Here is a 17,030-nt window from a genome sequence, read left to right as displayed (position 1 = left end):
ATATTCTGTAAACTGAAATATGCATTTGGGTCAATACGAACCCTGGCCAAAACATAACAAACAGAAACTGAACTGTCTTAAAGAAAGCGTTGTTCACTTAGTTACCTTATGAAATCAGAAGCTAGGAAAAATGCATGGGCAAATTCAAAATGGAAGTTGACTGTATAGGGTTAATAATCTCTCATCATGTTGGAGACTTCCATTTCTGGGTCTATGTTGACCTTGCACCTGGTATTCCTATTCTAAATAGCATGAATGCTTCTAACACTTTATGCTCATGTTACATGAACCTTGTATGCTACACTTCCTCTGGCGGATCATTAAGGAAAACTCACATATTACAGAACAGACAACAGCACAGCAAGCAGTACTTTAGATGGAATATTACTCAAATAATATATTTGTAAATCTCAGCACTGCCTAAGAATTGCAACCAAATATTACACACTTAAATTGTGTAGTACTGCCACAGTTTTGGATCACATAACAGATAGTTAGAAAGATGTACTTAATGTAAAAAATTTTCAGTAATTTTTGCATTAAGTGTGCTCTTTACACCAACATGACCAATGAGGTCAGGTTTTTCAAATATGTTCCATTTTAGCTGAATTCTTTGGAATCTGACACAAAATCATCCCTATGTAGTGCAAGGCCTATGTGTGACGTTCTATGCCTTGGGGGAGCACCCTATAACCCCCCATATTCCTCATCTGTATATAATTGTGATATTACATATAAAGCATGCCTTGTAAGGCATCAGGGGAAAGGTTACGATCTGCTGAAAGTAATTTCTCTATCCATACATGTATCATTAATGCATGTGAAGTTATGAGAATTGTGTTGTATGGTTGTCACTAAAACATACTGTAAGTTGGGGAATCAGCCAGATATTAGCTCCCCAGAGGCAACAGCAAGGAAAGTAACCAATGCCTGAGTTGGTAACCAGATATTAGCTCCCCAGAGGCAAGAGCAAGGAAAGTAACCAACGCCCAATCCATCAACAGCCATTGTCCAGCAAGGGAGCTCAAATGCAATGACTCACCTGCATGAGGCCACACCAGGGGAATTACTCAAACTTACTGGGAGACTCAGCAATGCCCCCAGACACGCCTGAACTTGTGTTTTCCAAGTACATGGAGTGAGGGTATAAAACAGACAGAGTGGACACATACTGGGCCTTTTCTCCTGCCCCCACCTATGCTGCAAGCGGCTAAGACACTGAGAAGAAGAAAAGACTCCAACAGAGGAGACTTTTTTAAGGAACAAACCTGTTTAAGGACTGCAATATCCAGTGGGGTGAGAAAAACTGCTTAATCGAGATATTGCCCAGTCTAATAGGGTTGAGAGCTTAGACTGCGTGCTTATATTTTATTTTATTTTGGTAACTAACTCTGACTTTTTTCCTATCACTTAATATCACTTAAAAATCTATATTTTATAGTCAATAAATTTGTTTAACTGTTTATCTTTACCAGTGAGTTGGTATGAAGTGTGGGGGCAAATCTGCTCAGGCTTGACAAAGGCTGATGTATGTCCACTTTCCATTGTTGAAGTGGTGAACCAATTAATAAATTAGATGGTATATTCCTGAGGTACAGTACTGGGAGCTGGGGGAGTGGAGGGGCGGGGGGGGATTGAGCTGGTGTCTGTGTGATTCATGAGTGCCTCTGGGAGCATTCATGCAATCTAGATGGGTGTGGGGCTCCACATGCTGTTGTGTTGAGTGATCACAGCACCTGGAGGGGCTTGCTGCTGGTCACTAGCAAGGCATTGTGAGAGACAGCCCAGGCTGGAGAGAGTTAAGGGGGCACAGCAGTCCCATGGTCCCAGGCTGTACCCCGGGGGGATCCCGTCACACTATGTACCACTTAAAGTACACATAGAGGGTTTATGTAGATTTAAGTGGCACACAGGCCTTGTATTGGCTCTCTTCAGAGGGCTGAATTTTACCTTCATAGGTTAAAGTCAAATGTGGAAATCAGTTGTAAAGTATATATTTTGTGTGCATCAAGCCAATCTTAAGACATGTTTTATAAAGCCTATTTCCAATGTGAATATGCTAAAATGTATCATTTTATGGTTTCTGTTTATAGGGGGTTACTCTCAGCTGGCCCCTAATAGCTCAAGGGGAATCACATATCTGAATTCATGTTTAAGACCTACCGTTAAATCCTGTGCAGTAATTCGTACAACATTTATTTTTCTATAGGCTAGGAGAGCTAAATGTGAATTAATGCTATACTCAGTCCAGATCCTGCGCGCACACACATACACATGAGTAAAACAAAATTATTCACATGAATGTTTGCAGAACTGGGGCCTTAGTGATAACTGAATGCAGCTTGATTCTAATGTCCATTTGATGAAATATTCCTGGCATTATATTACAGCAGAAAAAAAGATACAGAGTTGTGAACAAATTAAGCTTTCTTAGGGATAGTTTAATTTAGAGACCCTTACTGGGGACAAGAGTGTTATATTACTATTTAATTAAATCCAAAAAGGTTGCAAAATATTAAAAACCTCAGATGATGACTCAAGTTAATCCAGAGCAATAATACTGTGTGGCCAATAATGAAAAATACAGTGGACCTTCTCAAAGTAATTGTCAACATGAAAGTGAATCTGGAACCGAAATTTTTAAAGAAAGGAAGCTTAATATTTTTTCCAAACTGCTTAAATTCAAGACATTTATTAATTCTTAACAATGGAGACCAGAACAGAGTGATATCTAAATGGTATTAAAACTGAATTCAGTTATTAGGAGGCAAATTAATATGTACAGATGGTCATCTGACATCTAGGGACTGAATTTTATAAATTCCCTTTTAATGATGGTCACATACATGGCCTGTGCAGGGGACAGGGTCTTGGGCAGTTCTCTCTCTAGAGATACTTACCTGTGGGAGGGAAACTTCTCTTTCAGAGCAGAAATAATCACATTTTCCACAAAATTATCAGTTTCTGTCACAAGATCTGCTGCAGATGTTTTTGTAGACACTTGTTTTTCCTCTGTAAGAGCTTTCTTAATAATCTGAAAGAGGAGTACACACATCAGATTTATTTCTGACATTCCTTCCCTAGACACTAACAAAATATATTACATATGAGGTTCTCTGCGGACCCTAAAATCTATTGACACATCAGTATGCTACCATGCAAGAGAAGGGATCCAGGTCTGGGACTCAAAATCCATCTTGTTTGTTCAGGGGCGGAGAATACTACTGAGGCAATGAGGGTAGGACGCACCTTGCATCTCTCTCTATAACAACCCCTCTAACTAGTTTAGGAAAGTCATTGACAAGCTCTGGAAGGAAATGCAGCCACAAGTATAGTAAGAAGGATAGCAGCAGAAGGACACATTAAGGATTGGAAATATTAGGAGAGAGACCCAGGGGAAAAAGGAGGATCCTCAGGGCTTAGGAGTTTTCTTTCCCCTTCCATCGGAAATACAATATTAAAAAAAATAAACTACAGGGACAAAACTCCCACCTCTTACATTTTAAAAAGTGACAAAAAATGTAAACCATACTAGTTTGGCTCTGAAAAGAAGCCTTTTATATCAGATTTGGGCCAAGATTGTCAAACACGGGTGTCTAGTGTTAAGGTCCTAAATCCACATAGGTGGCCAGATTTTAAAAAATGCTCAGCACCCTGCGAAATTGGTGGTAGTTGCTGGGTGCTCAACACCTTTAAAAAACTGGCCATTTATTTAAGTGCGTAAAGATGGACTTAGGAGTCTAACTCTGGGTTTGTTTGTTTTTAAATCTTGGTGTTATGTTTTTAAAAAACTTGAAAGCCAAACTAAACTAAAGTAAATCTGATGCAAATTCACAAATGGGAAAATGATGAACGACAAACTTCTTCATATTTTCACCTCTCATTCTGTTTCTTACTTCATAAGGCAAGACATTATGAAACGAGGCATGATGACAAAATGTTTCTCTTGGAGGAACAACTAACTTATTTTTTTAACCAAAGACAATTAGGAAGTACCTAAGAAAGGACATCAAAACAGTCTGTGATAGAAAAGACAAATTAATGTAATTGCTGGATTTGTACATAACTATACAAAATAAAAAGGAACATCAAACCAATATTCCAAACACAACCTCCTCCTGAGGCATATATTTTTTTAAATCCTTCAATCGAAACTCTGGCACTAAAGTATTTTTAAACCTACCTAAAGAAAAGCCATTTATGTTCAAATGGCAGTTTGTTCTACAGTACTGTGTATGGGACTAGAAACCAGGAAATTCCAAATTTCTATAACATTTCTACCACTTGTTTATCATGGGCAAAAATATTACATTTGAAGGGTTTCACTCTCTTAACTGTTATAGTGACCATCCTTACATAATCTGGACCATGACTTGCTGTGGGGCCCTAGGAAAGTCCCACTACCTCTCTGTCTCAGTTTCATCAGCTGTAAAATTAAAGTTATACACCTCTACCCTGATATAACACGACCCGATATAACACGAATTCGGCTATAAAGCAGTAAAGCAGTGCTCCGGGGGGGCGGGGCTGCGCACTCTGGCGGATCAAAGCAAGTTCGATATAACGCGGTTTCACCTATAACACGGTAAGATTTTTTTGGCTCCCGAGGACAGCATTATATCGGGGTAGAGGTGTACTTATTTCCCTAGCTCACAAAGGAGTTTAAAGATTAATTAATATTTTTACCTTTGAAGATGGTACACAAAAGTTTTTGTATTATTACATGGCAAAATGTTTACTGCAGAAAACTCATTTATTTCCTTACGTACTGCCCTGTTTTCCTGGTGGTACTGAACCTCTTTAGCTAACTTAGTGCCTTGTGTGTGCACGATATCAAGGCCCCAACCTTTTAAGAACTTTACACATGAGTAACTGTGCACATGTGAACGATTCCAAATTCAATGGGCTCACTCACATGTGTAAAGTTACCATTATGAGTAAGTATTTATAGGATTAGGGCCTAAATTACTACTCTCATGGTGTCCCCAAAAAGTCATAAGGCAGTCAAGTGAATTAAGAGATCTCCTTTGTATGATATTAAATATTTATTTATTTTTCTTAACACAGGACTAGATTGAGCAAGGAGAAGTACATACATAAACTGGTCTGCACCAGGAGGCGTTCTGACTTAGAGACACACCTCTGAGTCTCAGTTCCTTTCCTGATTTCTCCTTGCTCCTGGGATGTGCCAACAGTAAATTACTACCCCATCTGTACGGGCTCAAATGACTCTAGCCACGGGTTGTGTGTGTGTGTGTGTGTGTATGGGGGTGTGGCCTACGTTCCGCCAGTTTTCTGCATATCCCCCTGTTCCTCTTATATGGACAACAGATCCAAGGTCTGTGTAAGCTGCATAAATTGCTAAGGAGAGGGGTTCTTACTCCATCTCACCCACTTGCACCTGAAATCCAAGTCAGAAACTAGGGTAGGTCTATACTACGGGGTTAAGTCGACCTAAGTTACACAACTCCAGCTACATGAATAACGTAGCGGGAGTCAACGTAGCATAGGTCGACTTATTGCGGTGTCTACACCGTGCTGCGTCGACAGGAGAAACTCTCGCCTCATCTTATGTTATGCTTCTCATTCCGATGGAGTACCGGAGTCGACGGGAGAGTGATCTGCGGTCAATTTAGCAGGTTTTCACTAGATCCGCTAAATCGACTCCCGGTGGATCGATCGCTGCAGCCTCAATCCATGGTAAGTGTAGACATGCCCGAGCTCACCATGCTTACATTTTTTGCGTTATAAACAGAACAGCATTTGTTCTTCATAAAATTAAATTTATCAAGTATCTCATATTGGGCCAAATTCTTTATGCTGAATAGTACCTTGCACTAGTCCACTGAAGTTAGTGGGACTACTTGTGGAGTAAAGTACTTCAGACCTGGGTAAAAGTATTAGAAGCTGGCCAAATGATGAAAAAAATACAGAGTATGTACAACAGAATCCCATTAGGTTTGACTCTTTACAGAACACTTGATATAAATACATTTTAAATGGCCGAATATAATCACCTAATGCATTTGGCTAGTCTTCCAAATTAGGTGTGGAGTCACGTAAAAGTCCTTCAAGATGATAAGAGCTATGACAGTTAAGTGAAATCTATTCAGGGACCACAAAATGTGTAAATGAAATAAAAATAGCTCATCCCCCCCTTAGTATTGTGTAATGAAACTGGCAACCAAGCTGAGCAATTATATGTTGGCTATACAAGTATTACACTAATCATCCTCATTAGATTACAGTTTGCCCATATTGTAACTGTTTATTTTTATAGGGAAGGACAGATAATACCTAGTTGCTGATCTAACAGCCACGTAATTTACAGAAGTATATATCAACACTTCATTGCACCACTAAGAGGTAGACTGCGCCTGGCCCTTGTGTGATTGCACAAAGGGCAGAGAGAAGTGAAGATGCAAGGTGCCCATGCTTAAGAGTCTGACATAATCATGGTGTTAGTATAGGGGATGACAGAGACTATTCCCATCTAGCATCTCTGGGAGTTCAAGCCACCTTAAAGGGAATGGAGAGGCGGCAGGGCCATGGCTCCATCTCCCGCCATACCACACAGTAGAGCAATAGGCTGTGGAGGGGGGATCATGCTATAACCTCCTAAGAGATGGTACACGGTATGCACTTGCCTGGCACACCTGAGTTTCAGGAAGGATTGTGCCTCCCCGCAGCATGGCTCTGGAATGCCCCTCAAAATGGGCTGTGCCTTAATGGCACAATCAAACCCTAAATACTGAATGCTTGGACAAGTGTCATTCCCCAAAATAAAATTATTCTTTAAAATCAGCCTGCCTGTGTTTCACTACAAGATACCCTAAAAATGTCACAGAAAGACAAAACAGATAAGGTGAAATCCTGGCCCGACTGAAGTCAATGGGGGTTTTGCCATTGACTTCACTAGGGCCAGGATTTCACACCTAATTCTGTCTGGCAGCTTTCTCCTTGTACAGTTTAAAAACATATGGAAACATTAACATACTAGACATATACATTGCCTAATTTTTCTCTCAGGACCTCACGTCTGGGGGTGGTCTACACTACAAACTTAGGTCAGCTTAACTACATTGCTCAGGGTTGTGAAAACTTTCACAGTCTGTGCAATGTAATTAAGCCAACCTAAGCCCCAGTGTAGACACTGCTAGGTCAAGCTAGTAACCTCTTGGAGAGGTGGATTATCTACAGTGACAGAAGAACCCATCCATTGCTATAGTAAGTGTCCACACTACTGTGGCGCAGCTGCAGCAATGCAGCTGTGCCACTGTGGCCTTTCTAGTGTCCACATACCCCTGGTTTTACACTGGTGTAACTCTAGTGACTTCACTGACGTTTCTCTCAATTTACACAGCGTAAATGAAAATAGATCAGATCCATATTGTCCAGTACTGTTGGAATAGCAAACATATGAGATGAGGCCAGCCACATCTGTGTCATTATTAATTAGCTGCTTCCGAGCCTGTGGGGGTGGGACTAAGGAGGGCCATGCCCATGTGACAGTTTAATGGACATCTGGGCCTTATGAGATCCATATGGGAGTTGGAGCCACTATGAGTGGGAAGGTTCCTGTGGAAGGCCCTAAATTTTAGTCTGCAGGAGGCCAAATACTCTAGGGGCCCCAGTGCTCTATACCAGAGCAGGGAAGGACACAAGGAACACAGCCCAGGAGGGTCTGAGAATAGTACTCCGGGGGAATCAGACTGGGGTCTGAATGCTCGATCCCAGAGCCAGAAAGACTCGCACAGCAAGCCCACAAAAGGGTTGGGAACAGGGCCCAGAGAGTGGGCTAAAGAGAAGCCCTTGAAGGGCAGAAGAACCTTTTTGTTTGTTGGGACTTTTTCAGTTGGACTTTCCTTACCCTGGAAGGGGATAAGTTTTGTTTGTTATTTGGTTGGAGGGCTAAGCCACCTCTCCAGAAGAAACCGGTGTCTGGCAAGCCAAGAAAATCTGCCCTGGGGAGGGAAACTGAGGCAGGGGACTTCCTGCTCTGCCATGCTTGGCCAGCAGGGAATGCTACAGTGCAGCTACAACCCCACAACAGGTCCTAATCCCACTTACTTAACTTTGGGGTGACTTTTTGCATAAGTTAGTACGTTTACTTACACGAATAAAGTAAGCAGGATTTGGTAATAGAGTACTCAACAGAAGAAGGATGTGAGAAAGTCCATGGTAAATCCACAGGTATAGTGAATGGGGAGGGATTTCAATACAGGCCAGTTATGCACAGAAAATGGCCCAAATTAAAATACTGAATCCATGCTCCCATGCCCCTCCAAAGTAACTGGATCCAAACTGCACGGCACAGACCCACATATGTAATATACGTAAGCAGAGCTAAACAATGGGTTCAAGCATGAGATTCACGACTTGGAGCAGGTACATTCCCAGATCAGACAGCATCACTATGACACATATTCATGTAACTATTTCTTTATCAGCCTTCTGACTTTTGGAGACACTAGTCCAAAAGTATTAAAAAAATTCCCATTGGTGGATATGTTTGTGGGCTCCTCTGCTAAACATGGATGAACATCTTTGAGAAGAAGAATACCATGTCCTTTTAAAAAACAATTCCATGGAGACTGATGAATTTCCTCTTTCAATTCTCATTCTTAAGGTTTTTACCAAAACAAACAATCCCCCCCCCCCAAAAAAAACAAACAGGAAGCCCCAGAAGATGTAGTTCTGATTAACTTTTACCAGAAATCCATAATCTGGATTTCAGTACTCCCCTCCAAGAGATGCCGTTGGTAGGACAAATACCACTTCCAAAATGTCCACCAACTTCTCACAGTTGCTTTGGCTGACTCCCGAAATAGGAGTGAAAGCATGACCTGGAGAAGTTCTTCCACTGGGCGGTGATCCATGTTGACAACTCTGGCTGCTAGGAGCATGTGGACCCAAATGGCTCTGCTGGATGCATTGGCTCAAACCACTTCTGGTCAAGTCCCAAGGGATGAATAGACATGTTCTCTCACAATACACCAGGGATCGGCAACCTTTGGCATGCGGCCCGCCAGGGCGGGAAGCGGTGGCCAGCACATCCCTCGGCCCATGCCGCTTCCCGCAGCCCCCATTGGCCTGGGACGGCAAACTGTGGGCAGTGGGAGCCGCGATCGGCCGAACCTGCGGACGCGGCAGGTAAACAAACCGGCCCGGCCCGCCAAAGGTTGCCGATTCCTGCAATACTCTATGAATCAAGCCCTAAAGCAGCCATGGCTACCAAAGGTGCTAAGAACCCTGAGTTATGCCCAAGAAACAGCAAGGTCTGATCTGGGTCTTCATACTGAGAGTGTACCTGCTGGCGTGTACATGAGATTCAAACAGCAATGGAGTGTGGATGCTCAAGCATGAGCTTAGAAAGAATAGGTCTGCAAGTGTGGATCCCACAGACCTGGGTTTACTATCCAGTGTAGAGATACCCTAACTCTCAGATTGAGACAGATATTGACTAAGGCCACTAAAAAAGATTTGTTACTATACCCCCTCTCCCCCATGGAGATGCTGATACTTGCAAAAGAGTTCTTTTGTTATGATATCCTAAATCACTTTCCCATGCAGAGTAAGTTATAATAGCAAAAGGACTTTTTGGCTGGTACAGTTACATCTACTGTGGCAAAGTACCGTCTCCTCCGCAGCAGGCTCAGTCCTTTTTAGCCTTGGAGACACAGGCTTGGGCAAGGCAAATCCCTGCAGGTAGCGCAGGGTCTGGCTATTCCTTTTCTCAGTCAGCCCCTTGTGCTTGTTTATCTTCCCTTCTGGGGACAGAGTGCAGCCTTCCTTGCAGGAAGGGTTCAGAGTCTTGCTGCTCCTAACTTACTGGCAGCTTCCCTGGTTCTCTCACTCTCTCTCCCCCCTCCTTCCACACTGGGGAGGGTTTAAAAAGGTCCCAAGCAGTTGGAGCCAGCTGACCCTAATTAGTTCCCTAGTAACCCCTTGCCCAGCTGAACCTTATTTCCCCATGGTTCTCTCTCTTCAGTGGCTTGGGAGAGGCCTTTTTAACCCCCTGGGACTGATTACTACCCCCTTTGTAGCTGTTTGTCCTGGGTTTGCCACATATCCCCCCCCCCTGCTCAACACTACGGGGTTGGGCTACTTGGGTCGGAAAGCAGTGCACTCTCGACAGGCCATCCGCATTGCCATGTCAGGTCCCAGACCTATGTCGTACCGTGAAGTGGAAGGGTTGAAGCGACAGGAACCACCTTGTTACTCTCGCGTTTTTGTCCTTGTTTTGGTGCATCCACTGCAAAGGGGCATGGTCCGTGACAAGGGTAAATCTCCGTCCAAGTAGATAGTAGCGGAGGCTCTCTATGGCCCATTTCACAGCCAGGCACTCCTTCTCCACCACGGCGTATTTCCGTTCCCTAGGTAGGAGCTTCCTACTGAGGAAGAGGACGGGGTGTTCATCATCTCCGACCATTTGGGAAAGCACCGCTCCCAGCCCTACTTCAGAGGCGTCGGTTTGTAGGATAAACTCCTTCCCCCAGTCTGGGGCTACTAGTACGGGGTCTGTGCAGAGGGCCGTCCTCAGATCCGCAAAAGCGCCCTCGGCCGCCGCGGACCATTTTACTATGTCAGGGCCCCGAGCTTTTGTTAGGTCCATTAATGGGCATGCCCTGGTGGCGAAGTGGGGAATGAACCGCCTATAGTACCCCACTAGTCCCAGGAATGCTCTGACCTGTTTCTTCCGGAGTGGTCGGGGCCACTTCTGTATAGCTTCTAACTTGTTGAGCTGGGGCTTCACCACGCCCCTCCCCACTATATACCCAAGGTACTTAGCCTCAGCTAACCCAATCGAACATTTGGAGGGATTGGCAGTCAACCCTGCCTTCCTGAGGGTGTCCAGGACCGCTTCTACCTTCTCCACATGAGTCTCCCAGTCGGGGCTATATATGATGACGTCATCGAGATAGGCTGCCGCGTACTTCCCATGGGGTCGCAACAGTTTGTCCATTAGCCGTTGGAAAGTAGCGGGGGCCCCATGCAACCCAAAGGGGAGAACAGTGTACTGATATAGACCTTCTGGCGTTGCAAAGGCGGTCTTCTCCTTGTCGGCCTTGGCCAGGGGGATCTGCCAATAGCCCTTGGTAAGGTCAAGGGTAGACATAAACCGTGCCTTTCCCAACTGTCAATCAGCTCATCTATCCTGGGTATAGGGTAGGCATCAAATTGGGACACCTCATTGAGTTTGCGGAAGTCATTGCAGAACCTCATACTGCCGTCCGGCTTAGGCACTAAAACCACGGGGCTGGACCATTGGCTATGAGATTCTTCAATGACTCCTAAGGCCAGCATTTTCCTGACCTCTGTCCTAATCTCTTCTCTCTTGGCCTCTGGGATCCGGTATGGCTTAACGTTCACTTTCACTCCAGGCTCCGTGAGGATGTGATGGTGAACCTCCGTAGTCCTGCCCGGCTTTTCGGAGAACACATCCTGGTTGCGTTTGATCAGGCTGATCACTTGTGATCGTTATTCCGGAGTCAACTCCGGGGATATCCCCACCAGGTCAGGCTGGTTGCTTTTAGGGGATGGCACCCCCAGTGCAGCCACCGGAGCTTCTCTACCGTGCCAAGGTTTCAGCAGATTTATATGGTAGATCTGCTCCAGCTTCCGGCGGCCCGGCTGTCGTACCTTATAGTCGACGTCTCCTATCGCTTCTATTACCTCGTATGGCCCCTGCCACCTGGCCAGGAGCTTGCTCTCGGCCGTGGGTATGAGCACCATCACCCGGTCCCCCACCTGGAACTTCCGGGTCGTTGCTCGGCGATCGTAGTTTGTCCGTTGTGCCCCTTGGGCCTTCTCCATGTGTTCGCGCACAAGGGGGGTGACTTGGGCTATTCTGTCTTTCATCTGCAACACATGTTCAACAACGTTTCTCCCAGGGTTCGGCTGTTCTTCCCAGTCTTCTTTAGCCAGGTCCAGTATGCCCCTGGGGTGGCGACCGTATAACAGCTCGAAGGGGGAGAATCCAGTGGAAGCCTGAGGTACCTCCCGTACGGCAAACAGCAAGTAAGGCAGCAGGGCGTCCCAGTCTTTCCCGTCACGACTAATCACTTTACGTAACAGGTTCTTCAATGTCCTATTAAAGCGTTCGACCAGGCCATCGGTCTGGGGATGGTAGACCAATGTTCTAAGGGTCCGTATGTGGAGCATTGTACACAGGTCCTTCATCAGCTTAGACACAAAGGGGGTCCCTTGGTCCGTCAGGATCTCCTTAGGTATTCCTACTCTGGAAAAAATCTGGACTAATTCTTTGGCTATGGTCTTGGACGTGGTATTCCGTAGGGGTATGGCCTCGGGGTATCGGGTGGCATAATCTAGTACTACCAGAATGTATTGATGGCCCCGGGCTGACTTTTCCAATGGCCCTACTATGTCCATAGCTATACGCTCAAATGGGACCTCGATAATTGGCAGAGGTACCAGAGGGGCCCTTAAGTGGGGTCGGGGCCCATGTATCTGGCATTCTGGACAGGATGTGCAATATCGTCGGACCGCTGCATAAACGCCAGGCCAAAAAAACCTCTGTAGAATCCGATCCAGGGTCTTATCTACCCCTAGATGGCCCCCGAACAGATGGCTGTGGGCCAGCTCCATTACGGCTCTTTGATGCTTCCGTGGGACCAAGAGTTGTTGTATGACTTGCTCTTGGACCCGGACTACTCTGTATAGCAGGTCATTCTTAATCATATAATATGGCCCCGCGCCCTTAACTCTCCCCTCCACGGGTACCCCATTTACCTCGACTACTTCTTTGAGAATATTGTGGTATATGGGATCATTGGCCTGATCCTGACCAAAATTCCCGCGTGCGGTCCCCATTTGTCTAAACTCGGGGGGGTCTACCTCCGTCTCCCCCTCGGGGAAAGCCCCTGGGGAACCAGGTCCGGCGATAGGGTTGTTGATCGCCGACCCAGTCCCACTGTCAGTCGAGCCCCTTCTTTCCCCTACAAGCGTAGACTTCTGGCACTGGGTCAGGACCCTTGTCCCCCTCCTTTTATCCACCCTCCGTTCCCTCCTAGTCTTCCTGGGCTTCCCCGGCGGGGAGAACAAATCCTGGCTAAATTCATGGAAGGTTGGGGGAGGGTTAACGATCTGGGCCACACCCTGGGTCCCAGGGTCATTATTTTCTTCTACCTTCTCCCCAGGGAGTAGGCTATCAAACCCCGGGAAGTCTCGTCCGATAAGGACAGGGTAGGGGAGTTTTGGAACTACTCCCACCGTCAACCTAGTGGGGCTTCCGAAAACTTCTATTTTTACGGGGATGGTTGGATAATAGTTGACATCCCCATGCACACAGGATATTCCCGAGCGTTTGGCCCGGGATAGTTGGTCTTGTCCGACCAGCTTCCCCGAGACTAACGTGATTGCACTTCCCGAGTCTACTAAGGCTGTGGTCTTTATACCATTCATCTTAACTGGCCTAGTGTATCTATGAGGGACCATCGCAACCCCGACTAGACTTATTAGATCACATGGTCCCCCTATATCTCCCAGTTCGCATTGCATAGGCTCTCCTAGATTCGGGCATTGGGCAGCGATATGCCCCATTTCGCCACAGGCATAACATCGGTACCCCGCTCGGGGCAGCCCCCTATTTTTCGGGCTGCTGGGCTTTATCTCTCGAGTCTTTCTCCCCCAGTCCTCAAGTCTCTCCGGGACCACGGGCTGCTCTTCTGCCTCCTTCCTCCCCTCCATTGTCCGGCCTGGCGCTAGGGCAAACCGGGGCCTCGGTGCAGAGACTGGTCTCCGATTCTGGCGCCTTCCTTCCCCGGGGGTCCGAGAAAGTTCTTGGGCTGCTAAGTGTCTCTCTACAAGGGCAACTAGCTCATCATACGAGGAGGGATCATTTTGGCGGACCCACCCTCGTACGCCCGGCGGCAACCCCCTCATGTACCTGTCCAACACCAGGATTTCCACCACCTTCTCCGGCCCATGGGTCTCAGGGCGGAGCCACTTCCGGGCGAGGTGGATCAAGTCAAATAGCTGGGACCTCGGCGCTTTGTCGTCCCGGTACTTCCACTCGTGGAAGCGCTGGGCCCTTATGGCCGGCGTCACCCCTGACCTCGCCAGGATTTCCGCCTTCAGCTGGGGGTAATCCATAGCTGCTTCTATGGTCATATCGAAATAGGCCTTCTGAGCCTCCCCACACAGAAATGGAGCCAGGAGGCCTGCCCACTGATCTTGGGGCCAAGCCTCCCGCAGTGCCGTCCTCTCGAATGCAAGGAGATACGCCTCTATATCGTCATCCGTTGTCATCTTCTGTAAATAGTTGCTTGCGCGTAGCGGCCGGGTCCCCTGGGGCCCATGCGTCAGCGCGGTCAGGGCTTTCAACTGGTTCACTACATCATTCAGGGTGGCTCGATCTTGGGCCGCCTGGTTCATCAGCAATTGGTTTGTCTCCTGTTGGACACGTACTGAGTCTTGCTGGGCTGTCATCTGTACTCTGGTAGCCTCTTGTTGGGCCGCAGTGGCCTGAATCAAGGCCTTCACTACGTCCTCCATTTTTGTGTGTGTGCGTGTGCGATTTACCTTGCTCTGAGATGGCTTGCCACAACGCCTCACTCCATCCCACTTCTGACACCAAGTGTGGCAAAGTACCGTCTCCTCCGCAGCAGGCTCAGTCCTTTTTAGCCTTGGAGACACAGGCTTGGGCAAGGCAAATCCCTGCAGGTAGCGCAGGGTCTGGCTATTCCTTTTCTCAGTCAGCCCCTTGTGCTTGTTTATCTTCCCTTCTGGGGACAGAGTGCAGCCTTCCTTGCAGGAAGGGTTCAGAGTCTTGCTGCTCCTAACTTACTGGCAGCTTCCCTGGTTCTCTCACTCTCTCTCCCCCCTCCTTCCACACTGGGGAGGGTTTAAAAAGGTCCCAAGCAGTTGGAGCCAGCTGACCCTAATTAGTTCCCTAGTAACCCCTTGCCCAGCTGAACCTTATTTCCCCATGGTTCTCTCTCTTCAGTGGCTTGGGAGAGGCCTTTTTAACCCCCTGGGACTGATTACAACCCCTTTTGTAGCTGTTTGTCCTGGGTTTGCCACACTACATTATAGCTTTTTCTGGCATAGCTGTTTTGGTTAGGGGTGTGATTTTTTTCACACTTCTAACCGGCACAGCTATGCTGGCAAAACTTTTAAATGTTGACAATTCTTTATTTACACCACTGTAAATCTGCAGTGACTTTTATTTTATCTGCCCCATTGTGAGAAGACTGGCAAAGCAAGAAGATAATAGCAGGCAAGAAACCAGTCATTCAGCTAAATATCTTTGACACACTCACTTTCTCAGAGAGAAACCCTACCTTTTATAAAATGGAAATATAACATATTTTGGATATATGCATCATGATATGAAGTATCCTCAATTCCCCATAATCCAGCATTGTTATTACTGTATATACTAATAATATTACAGTAATACATGTGAAGATGCTTTTTTCTTACTAAGAAAGAAAATACATTAAAACATGTTTGCTTTGGCAAATCATTCTAATCTTATTTTTAAATATAAAAAATGCTCCCAGTCACAAAATATGTCTGCTTCTGGAGTGTGTATTGGAGCCTTTTCCTTCATACTGTTAATTAGAGAATTAAAACAAAACAAACCACCCCAAACCACCCCTTAACCACAGACCATTATTTTAGATACATTCTGAAATTATTTTGAAATGTGAAAAAACACTCCGATGGTGGAATTTCCCTTAAATACCCTACTAAGACGGTATATCATTACTGCATTCTCATTTTTCCTCAAGAAGACTGTATGATGATGCCATTCATCTAAAAGATCATTATTGGTGGCTTGAATATTTGCAGTTCAGGCTGCTAAAGCCTGCAAAAACCAAACAAAATGATAGACTAAAGGCCGCATTGCTACATGTTTGTTAAAAATATCACCTATGCTCAGTTTATGTGAAAGCAAAATCCCTCATTGATATTCAACACGATGCTGAAAACTCAGCCTATGTGCAGCATGCAATGGCAGGTCTCTACCTCAACAAAAACATCTACAAAAACGCTTTACAAAAAGCTTTTCCAGCTACTTAGTGTAATTGTTTGAAACGTTCCTGCAGGTGTTTAAAATATATACACTACAGTATGTCATTTATAAGTTGGTGACGAAGGGACGTTTCTGTGACCTGGATCAATGTAAGGCAGCTTTGTCACTGCATTTGACCTGACCCAGTTGGCTCTCTTACCTCCTCTTACACTAATCCCCTCCCCTTCAGAGATTTTTCCTGCAACTCTTTCCCCCCGGCCTGTTCCTTCGCCCGCCCTCGTTAACACCGCAGGCACCAACAGGTTAGAGTGCTGAGTGCACAGGAGCGTAGCCTGCAGCACACAGCAGGGAACTGTCCCGACCACTCCAGCAGCATTATTAACCCTTGCAAGCAAGATTTCCTCACCCCGGAAAGGGGCATTTATTTGGGGGACCGTAGTAGGGAGAGAGCCGCTGAAAACTCTCTACGGACTGCAGCACACGTCGTGACTGAGCAGATGATCTTGCAAGTGCGGACCCTCCATTCCCTGGAAGGGGGAAGTGACTGACCCGTCAGGGGCAGGGGCCAGCCGGAGGGGGAGGAAAGGAATGGCTCTCGCTTGCCCCTACACATGCTATCCCCAAGCTGTGACCGGGGAAAGGGAGAAGACCGAGGCAAGTACAAAAGTATCAGTGTGGGCTCTTGCTGCTGCTAACCTGCCCAGCCCGCCGCGCCAGCTGCACCGCCGCCTCCATACACTCCTTCCAGGGGTCCCCTCCGGCCGCAGCCCCCGGCCCCTCCTCTTCGCAGGGCTTCATCGCAGCTCCTCCTGCCACCTCTTCTCCTGCGCACCCCACGCGGCAGGCAGCTCCCCGGGCTCCCTGTCAGTCTCACTGCCAGGGAGCACAAGTGGGGGGTCGTGTTCCAGCTCCCCCCGAACCAATCAGACTTGCTCGGAAACTTCTCTGGCTTCTCCCCTGCCGCTGCTGTAGCTTGGGTGAGGCGAGCGGGGAGATTCCAGCTGCCGCAGGCTGCTGCTTCCAGCTG

The 17,030-nt window shown here is 46.6% G+C and overlaps 1 protein-coding gene across 1 annotated transcript in view; it reads right to left on the bottom strand.

Annotated features, from left to right (window-relative positions):
• Positions 1-16,801, bottom strand: part of IMPA2 (inositol monophosphatase 2) — a 31,711-nt gene extending 14,910 nt beyond the window's left edge. The window contains exons 1-2 of the mRNA XM_065399429.1: positions 16,700-16,801; positions 2,901-3,034 (exon numbers count right to left, since the gene is read on the bottom strand). Coding sequence (XP_065255501.1) covers positions 2,901-3,034; positions 16,700-16,801 — 236 coding nt within the window. The remainder of the gene's footprint in view (positions 1-2,900; positions 3,035-16,699) is intronic.
• Positions 16,802-17,030: the final 229 nt, after the last annotated feature.

The sequence above is a fragment of the Emys orbicularis genome, chromosome 2 (genome assembly GCF_028017835.1).
Source record: "Emys orbicularis isolate rEmyOrb1 chromosome 2, rEmyOrb1.hap1, whole genome shotgun sequence".
In the NCBI taxonomy this organism is placed as follows: domain Eukaryota; kingdom Metazoa; phylum Chordata; order Testudines; family Emydidae; genus Emys; species Emys orbicularis.
This window is presented reverse-complemented; position numbering and strand designations above follow the sequence as displayed.